The sequence below is a fragment of the Spea bombifrons genome, chromosome 2, assembly GCF_027358695.1.
Source record: "Spea bombifrons isolate aSpeBom1 chromosome 2, aSpeBom1.2.pri, whole genome shotgun sequence".
Taxonomy (NCBI): domain Eukaryota; kingdom Metazoa; phylum Chordata; class Amphibia; order Anura; family Pelobatidae; genus Spea; species Spea bombifrons.
Window position 1 is genome coordinate 26,597,940 of NC_071088.1, and position 10,024 is coordinate 26,607,963.

Genomic DNA, 10,024 nt, shown 5'->3' on the forward strand with positions numbered 1-10,024 from the left:
TTCCGGTGCCGGCACTTCCGCCGTTCACCAGCAGCGGCGATGCGAGCAGAAACAACCTCCGCTGCCGGCACGTCTGCAAGATGTGCTTTAAAAATCTCCCTTGCCGGGACTCCCCCCGTGGGAATTCCCAGCAAGGGAGATTGTTAAAGCACATCGAGCAGACGTGCCGGCAGCGGAGGTCGTTCACGCTCATCGCCGCTGCCGGTGAACGTCTGCATGATGCGCTTGGACAATCTCCCGTGCTGGCACTCCCCCCGTGGGAAGTGCTGGCAGGGGAGGCTGTCTGAGCAAATCCGAGAGTAGGATGCAGGTCCCCTGCACCGCTGCGGGGGATCTGTATCCTAACCCCGCTGCCTGCCCGTGCCCGGGACTGCATGTCCCGGGCGTCGGGCGCTAGACCCCGAATATAGGCCGCACCTCCACTTTAAAGACTTAAAGTGGGGGGAAAAAGTGCGACCTATATTCGAGCCAATATGGTATATCCACACAGACTCGCTATGCCCGCCTGTAAAAGAGCACAAAAGCTGGTGGTACCACCCCGATCAAGAAATGGCCGCATAGGAATAAAGCAGCATCCGTTGCTGATCTAAACTTTTTGTGAATGACCCCTGCGTTATTAAACCCTAAACCCAGATACCAGGGGGTTTATGGGCAAGCTTTTCAACTCTGGTATTCTTTCTAAAAGAAGGGCATTAGGGAAACCTCATCATATAAATCAATTTATTTAAACTACCTACTCTTTTCTTTTTCTAAATAAATTTGATTTGAAAGAGAAACTGTAACATCAAAGTGAAGTTCGAGTGGCTAAAACTAAATTATCTCCCACACTTAACTCACCGAACATTTTCACCATTCCCCCTTTCAAATCTACCAGAAGCAATAGGCTTCTGCCAAAGGAGAAGAGCAATTGTACAGATAAAGAATACAGGAAGTTAAGATCACCGTGATTTACTTGGAAATTGCTTAATTTAATCCGTAAACACTGTTTTAGTTTAAGTACTTGGGCAATTGTAAGGAGCATTTTGAGAAATGACGTATGCGCTTTAAAGAAGAACTAGGAGAAACTGACGTTAAGTTTATTAAATTTTTTCTATACTGCTACTAAGAAATTCATTATAATAATGCACAAATTCATTATTATCTTTTATTTATATAGCACCACCAATTTACGCAGCCCTACATGCATCTTCCCTTCTCTGAATTTCTTTAACATTTCTAAGACAAGGGATTCTGGGTAGGCGCATGCAAATAAGGTCAACAATATTTATTTGCATGCGCCTACCAGAATCCCCTATGGTTGTGGCAGCACTTCTGGCTTGTCTGGTGTCTGTACATGAGTGTTTAATAATGCTTCTACTACACCCTTAATTTTAGTGCAAGGGTTTTCCATCACCTTTACCCACCATAACCTTTGTAATGGTAAGACAAGTTAGAAATATTAAAGATACACAACATATAGCCTAGTTATAGTGTGTGTTAGTATGAATGTGTATGTGTGTTAGAATGAGAATGTTTGCCAGTGTGTACCTTGGTTACTGGGGGGGGGCAAGTGGCTGATGGGCTTTCCGGTATTTGACTATACATCTTTTAACTCTCATAAACCAATGAAACCAATTTGAATGGTCTGATTAAGGAACAGGTGAAGCTGAAGAAGTATCCTTCTGTTCCCGACATCACATAAACCCTGAAATTAGCACTGCGTGAAATTTATGTGATCTTAGTGCTGCTCCATAAGGAATCATATAAAACAACGGTAACAAAAAAATGATATAGACCCACCGGAAGCAGTCTGAGTGCCAATCAGCTGCCAAAGCCTGAAGGTAGCACCCATCATAAATACTCTGTCCACAACTGGCGCATACTGGCAGTTCATTACCTAAAAGGAAACAAATAAAGCTGGTTAACAAAAGGAGCAAATAGTTGAGGGTATGTCACTGACTATCAAGTTGCTTGGAACAGATTTTTAATACAAAAAGATGAAAAGTGACCTCCATCCCCGATGCTTCTTTTGACGTGTGCGGTTGCTATTTCCCCAGCCGAAATTTAGCTTGATATGCGCTGGTAAAAGGGTTTATGGAATTTTCAATAAACGTTGGACAGTGTCTTGCTGATCTGGTATGATGTTATGAGCATTACCTAAAATGTCAAAATATGGAATATCTTATTCCAAGTGGGTGGGGTAGGTTGCTGCAAACAAGCCACAATGCTCAAAACATGGAATACTATTTAGTACGGCCTTTGTCATTTGTTTGCCAAGGCAGCTAAATCAGGTCAATCCAGAAACAACTCAGCAAATCCACCACCAGCTGAATTGCACAAAGATGCTGATATTTCTGCTGCACTAAGTACACACTGGTTTTAGTTGGGTTGGCCAGGATCAGAGGAGCTTATCTCAAGCATGCTATTATTGGACCAATGTTTTGGTGGAACTGCAAGGTAAGTCAACCGATGTACCTAATGCTCAGAATGGACTATGACTAGTGCAAAGAAGTGTTTTGCGATGATTCTTGAGGTAGAGTTGGATTATCACCGGTATTTTATTATTCACCATTCAACAGGTCACAGCAGATGTCAGAAGACTCCCAATTTCACTTAGATACCTTATAGTTACATGTCTTATGTACAACGCAGCAAATATATAAGCATAAGGGGAAAAAAATACTGGAGTCTGGATTCCTGTGTCAAGCTGGTGCAGTGACGTTGTGTATAAATAGGGACAATCAAGTTTTTTAATAAAGAATAATATCAAAGGTGAGCATGAAGTCAGTGGAGGAAAACACATTTACTGATTTACTGGAATTAGAAGCCAAAAGAAACATTGGGTCTATTCACTAAAGGGAGAGTTGACAGGAGAGATATGGTTTAAACTGTTTAAATTCACTATATTTTATGAAGGTCCATCTAGAGCAAGGTTTATTGATCCCTTGGGTCTGTAATGCCCTCTGCTAATGGACAAAGAGGGAGCCTAAGAGAGTAAGAGATCCCTAATACATTGTTTATAGCAAAAAATCACCTGCAGACAACTTCAACAGAGTGACTGAACTACAAGGTACGCAGGGGATAAAGTAAGTAAAGCAGTAAGTAATCTAGTATAACAACAACATGGATGATGAAGAACAATGTTTCAAATAAATGAATTTAATTTGTTGTTGTATTCAGCCATCTAGCCAAACAGTATCAGAAGAAGCCAGTTATCGTAAGCCACAACTATATAAAGCTACAAAGCTCCAGCTACCAATCACGACCTCCTGACCCACCTATATTCCTATAATCCTTAAGTAGCATAGTTAAAGGGCACCAAGTTCATCCACAAACACCTAGACCCAACCAACAATGCCAGTAGATAACCTTATACCACAAGGATAGGATCATTTAGCAATCTCTCACATACTAATCTATAACATCCATTAAAGCAAACCTCAGAACTTCCACATTTAAAAATAGACCGTCATTTAAAACTGTATTATAAATGTCTAGGCTGGCTGGATGGATGGCATGCACTGCATTTTATCATTGTTCACTGCGTAAGCACTCGCAGCACCTATTAGGACCCCCTGTATCTGCACTATTCACTGCGATAAGCTGCATCTTCCACTATTCTTTGTATTTGCTGCGTTAGCACTACATCTCTATATATTTATCACCTTTGTCAGTATACACTAAACCTACAACTAAGTCGTTAATTGGCACCCAGCAGACACATCATTATGGGAACTACCCCTTCACCATTATCCTGCCATTAAAACATACATTCCCAGTAGCCACTACATGCACAGTTACATACCTCAACACCCTACTTCTACTCGTAGCTATCCATTTCATCCTTGGGTACCGCAATTTTAACAACTCGCTTCAAAGGATACACCATCTATTAATATACCCTTTCTTTGTACGTCATCTATACGTTAAGATGCACTTTACGACCACTAAAAAAACAAAACTAATAATTCATCATCATGTAGATATACCACCACCAGCTACAACTTTTCTTCTACTCACGATATAAAAGCTGTTTCTCCTTATATAATAATATCAGCTTTCTGCACGTCAGTAAAGAAAGATAATCCTGGAGGTTTACTGTTCAAGAACGGGCAGTTCTGTGTGTAGTCTGGAACATGAGCACCTATGCTTCCCATAGTTAAATGTCCAGATCACTTACCACCAAATGCAATGGATGGGAATGCGATGAATAAACAGAACAGATTAATTGGTAATGTAAGACGAGTGCCAGTAAAATTAGAGAACATGCAATGGGATCCATTTGTAAACAAGATTATATGAGCACAACAAATAGAACAAAGTTCATTCACACACTCAACCGTGTAGTTAGTGCATCGTGTTAGAGTGTCGGTCCAAAAACACAGGTCAATGTTATTTCTCTGCAGAAAAAAATAATTAACGTAGGGATGCGGACAGATATGTGGAAAGCATCACGTTTGGGATTTAAAACGCAAGAATAAATGTGTTACTTATTAAGTTACAAAGCGAAAAAACGATAATAGAAATCCATCAAGTAGAAAGAAGCAACTAAATACTACAAGTATATTAAAATTATTACAGCTACGTATGTTTACTACTAAAGAGAGAGCAGAAAGTTATCCACATTATCCGCAATCGCCACTTCTGCTGAATGTACAGTTCACATAATACCGCGTACTATTAAAAAATCCCTCTCTGCGTAACAGAGAATATTTCCGCTGATGCTTAACAGTGTCTTAATGTAATTTGTTTACCCTAATCTTGTGTACACTCCTCACAGTATCCAATGCAGCATTCATGCTGATGACACAAATGGTTATTTAAACCCTCAGTCTTCATACATAACTCACCCTGTGCGCTATTTCTGTATGAGACGCTTATCAGAGAGCACTGGAGACATGGAACCACTTTGTTTTCATTGAAGACTAGGCTATTTACCAGCTTTGCTATTCACAATAATCGGTGTCCACCAATGAAGTGTATCATATTTATAATTGCAGAGTACTCCTATAATATACAACTGCTACCCACAGTGCTGTATAAAAGTATTTTCCCCTTCCTGATTTCTTATATTTTTGCTTATTTGTCACGTTTAAATGTTTCAGATCACCCAACTAATTTTAATATAAGACAAAGTGAGTCCACACAAAACACAGCTTTTAAAGGCTCATTTAATTTATCAAAGGTTAAGAGTTAATCAACACCTACATCACCCATGTGAAAAAGTAACTGCCCCAAAAACCAAAAAGTGATTTGCCACACTTGGCGACAATAACCAAAATCTTTTAGATCGCTGTGGAGGAGTTTTGGACCCTCTCTTTTTGGCAGGATTGTTTTAATTCAATCACATTGCAGGGTCCACAGAATATTATCCCAAGAGTCTTGGGGAGCAATCAAGATGTTTTTCGGCAAATGTGAGACAAGTCTGTGTTTTCTTTTTGGTCAGCTGTGGTTTTCGCCTTCAATTCTCCCATCGATGCCATTTTTGGATGGCATTCGTAAACACTGACCCAAGAGAGGCCTGCAGTTCTATACATGTTAGTCCGGGTTCTTTTGTGACCTCCTGTACGGGTCGTCGATGCGCTCCTGGAGGCTGGCCAATCCTGGGAAAAGTTCACCACTGTTCCAAGTTTTCTCCATTTGTAGATAATGGCTGTCACTGTGGTTCGCGGAAGTCTCAGAGCCTTAGACATGACTTTGTAACCCTTTCCAGACTTATAGATGTCAATGACTGTTTCTTATCTATTCTGGAAAGCCTTTAGATCGCAGCATGTGCAGCTTTTTGATACATTGTAGCCTACTTCTGACAGGCAAATACTTTTTTTTTTTTTTTTTTTATAACAGCACTATATATTGCAGCCCTCCTTTTCAAGCATTTTTACTAGGTTTAAAATTGGTTGCAATAATTTAGAGTTATCCCACCGCAACATTTTGTAATATACCATCAGGCTTTCTCCTCTCTACTGATGTCACACATGCCAGGTTGTATTTCCCAGCTGGCAATCTTGATAGCTTTTTAAATAATTGAGGAACGTCGCATTTTGTCCAATCCTTAGGCAAAATGCCAGAGGAAATAGAAGCCACTGAGAAATATTTAAAAATAGCTATTACTGAGCTAAGCATCCCATGCATCATTGAGCAAACAATGTCTGGCATGAGTACATTAAGGGGGGAATCTTTACCTGCACATTTTAAGTAAATACCAAAGTTGCCATGCACTTAATATTTATTTCTTATGGAGTTTGTAATGCAAAATACTTAGAGCACCAAATGATGTGTAACCATTGCCTCTTCTATTCCCATGTGATCAATCAGTTTATAACGCTTATTGGTTGATGGTGCCCTCAACACCAGTTTGCTCTTCAACTAGACAGAAATGAAGAAGCTAGGGTCAACATTTATACAATTGAATAATGAGCGGTTTATGGGGCAAATCTATTCTTCATCATCTGTCATTGATTTGGTTGAATCTGTACAGCCCCAAGTGTGTGAAACAGCAGATAACTCTCTTGCCCTGTTTTGTTTTTAAAGGCAGTGTATAAAGACATTGTGCATGGCACCTACATCCACATTATATCCACTACAGCAGGCCAGGGATAAGTAAGGAAAGGAGAAATGACCATGTTGCCTTTTGCATAGGCTCACACTATTGCTTGTGTCTATGACCTTGAAGTTAACGATAATACTTTCTGTGAAGAATATTGTTTTTCCATAATTGGCTTTGATTGGTCATCAATTTAAATGAAAGAAATTCTGAATTGTAAGGGTACAGAAGAAAGAAATCCTGTTTCAGATATACTGAGAAATTTGATTCCAAAGGAAAGCACTAAAACTGGTTTAATCTGGAAATGAGTCTCCAAAGAACTTATCTGATTACCATGTAGAGACTTAAGCAAGGTCAAAAGAAGGACCTCTTAGTGGAAGTTATACGTGACTCAATCTTTTTCAGGGTGAAATATTTTGTACATATGTAAACAATATGTAAAGCTTTTCAGGGATTAAAGAAAAGTGAATATAGGGTAGGTTTACCATATGTTTATGAGAGAATTACTAGCACCTCTGTGCACGATGCCTTCCAACCTTGTAGTAAAGCTTCACCAATGTAGAGCCATCACCATACCTCCACATCACTAGTGTTTTTTTTTTTTTTTTTTTTGTTTTTTTACTGAATCTGTCCCCCACTCCCTCTACTATGTGCCTCTGTCCCCCACTTCCTTTACGGGGGTATTATTTCGCCCCTATCTGTGCCTCCTTTTCTTGCACATCAATGCCCCAGCCTTTGTTTCTTGGTCCCTTGTGTCTTTTTCTCCCCTTCTTCTGTTAAAGACAAACGGAATTCAAGTGACAAGGTGTCACAGATAAACATGACTGCTGCAGATTAATTCTCACTGACATAACTCGTAAGGGGCAATTCACAAGAATTCCACACTAAATTCAGAGTTGTGGACTTTGAAAGACCATAAAAACACAGCTTACCAGTAAGACATCTAAGACTATTCTATCACATGACAAAACTTTTTCCATGATAGAAACAAAGTAACATATTAGTGTACATATTAGTGTACGTCACATGGTACAGGTTTGGTACAACCAAGCATCATCAGATGGGGACTAGGGCCCATTCATCTGATGATGTAATCCAACAGGTAGTATGACATAATGCAATAGATTGTATGGATTTTCAGAAAAGTGGGGACCATAATTCTTGTAGGACACATTAGGGCAACAGCTGGAGAAACCTGCTCTGCACCATTCACACTAAATCTACCAGCATTCACTAATTAACTGCATCGACTGCCATTTAGCATCACTGTGAACATATTCTACATCTGATCCTCTAACCCAACATGTAATTTTGACTACATACCAGTGCTTTATGTAGCTGCGCACTGAGAATTGGTCACCATACATTATACTACCCTCACCATTGCAATCATCCAGCACCCATCTCTCATATATGTGCAACCATCGTCAAACTGCCAGCACCAAACATCACTTGCAGCATCCTCCATGATTTACATTTCGAATATGCACATAATGTACTGTATACAAAATGAGCTTTAATATTGCTTATACCCAGAATGTCACCATCAAATTCACTATCACCCATTAACCCACCAGCAATCACTGCATCCCTCATGCCACACTTTTCTATAACCCACAGCAACTCTTATTGTTCACTTTGTCAGCTTCCACTGTCACTGTGGATCAGTCTCATGTGCGTCTAACCACTGGATTCACCGAGTGCATCCATCACCATGCGCTGCACCAGTATCCACAGCACCCCTCACTATTCACCGATACCGACTGTCACACGGTCCATCATCCCCGATCACTTGCCTGGTTGCGTCTGCATCTAACACCAGCGAATTCACCAGAACCCGCCGCCTCAGCACTTTCTGCATCTATCACAACCCACAGCCAGTGCAGCATCTTTCACTATCCACTCCACCACAAACCGATTCTCTATGAAAACGCGATGCATCAGACATGCCACTGACTGCTCATCATCACCATGAGTACACTCTGCGAGCAACAGCCATATTATCCAGATGCTGCTCATCAATCTAGCGCCATAAGGGTTAATGCACTTGTTGGGTACCATGGCATACATCATCATTCACTGCATCAGTACCAGAAACCACCACATTACTAGCATTTAATGTACTTCTTCTTCATCATCATCATCACACACCCCCACTATGTGTATACACCAGCTCCCCCCCCCACCCCCAATGCACTTCGCCAGCACCGTGCAGGTTTAACCGTCTGGGTGCCCATTTAAAGCTTTTATAATATTAGCACTAATAACGGCCAGTGTGTCACCATCACCAGCAGCCACTCACCCTCCTCCTCTCCCATGTGCTCCTCGCTCCAGGTGCAGCAGAGCAGCATTAACCTCATTCACCCCACGTGTGTGAGGCCGCAGACCGGGGTGCCAGCCCGTCTCTCGGTCCCCGAGCGGCTACTACCAGGGACGGCGTGTGTCAGGCTGCAGGGACGGTGTGTCCCGGTGCTGTGCGTTACCCTCAGGGCTGTGGCTGCTCCCTCTGTCCCCTCGCATGGGAAGCACGGCTACCCACAGATGCTAAACAGCAGAATGGGAGGAGGAGGAAGGACAACCATGCAGATTTCCCTGGGAAAGCCTGCGTGCACCGAGATGTGCATTATGTCATATACACGGTCCCGGTGCTGACAGCCACTCAACGGCAGCGAAATACCAACAGCGATTCCAGTCTGCGTCAGGGCCGGGCATGCTACAGCATTACGTCATCTCCAATAAGGAAATGAGGGGCAGAAGCGGAATCGTGTGGCAGGTGCATACCCTGAGCAGCCACCGCACCAAATACCTGGGACAATGCGGCTAATCCTAAGTGACATGGCCTGATATTTCTCCCGGGAAGTATTTAAAGATATCCCATGAATGGATGCCTTGTAAATATAAAGAGCTCCTCAGGCTGCTCCCATTTTGTAGCTTTTAGTTTATGAAATACTTTGTGCAGGTTTTGGGAAATTACATCAGATGTAATGATTTTCACTTTTTTGATTAGAATTTACACTTGTGCACGTGGATTTGTACTTGTTTTAACTGCAATTGGCTGCTTTGTACGAATCTCCGATAACGAGGGCAGTTTCCGGCAAAACTGCAGAAAATTCGTTAGTATTCGTACATTCGTTGCCATGTGTAGCCGCCATTACGAGCTGTTTTGGCGCCATTCAAACCTTGATGAGGTGAAGTGGGAGGGGCTGTGTATAGGAGGGTACATATCAATAACTGATAGAAGCAGATAAAAAAAGCAGGTGGTGTCATTGAGTGTTCTGGCTGTGATTGATGGGTCCAACAACCTGTGGGAGTTTTTCCTTTTTTCAGGCATCAACCTTCTCGAAGAGTAGAACTGTTCCCAGAGACAGGTGGGGCAGGGGCATCCACACATTGGGGCTTTCCATTTGAGGGGTATGTCAAAGCAGCAGTCAAACTGACACGACTGCTTGGTCAGCTTATAGCTGTTGAAGGTGCTTCCTTCCCCATATTTGAGGAGGAGCC

General features: G+C 41.8%; 1 protein-coding gene across 1 annotated transcript in view; it reads right to left on the bottom strand.

Moving 5' to 3' along the window:
• The window catches only part of LIMK1 (LIM domain kinase 1), a 37,755-nt gene extending 28,633 nt beyond the window's left edge, over window positions 1-9,122 (bottom strand). The window contains exons 1-2 of the mRNA XM_053457243.1: window positions 8,826-9,122; window positions 1,780-1,876 (exon numbers count right to left, since the gene is read on the bottom strand). Coding sequence (XP_053313218.1) covers window positions 1,780-1,876; window positions 8,826-8,883 — 155 coding nt within the window. The 5' untranslated portion in view covers window positions 8,884-9,122. The remainder of the gene's footprint in view (window positions 1-1,779; window positions 1,877-8,825) is intronic.
• Between the last annotated feature and the right edge of the window lie 902 nt (window positions 9,123-10,024).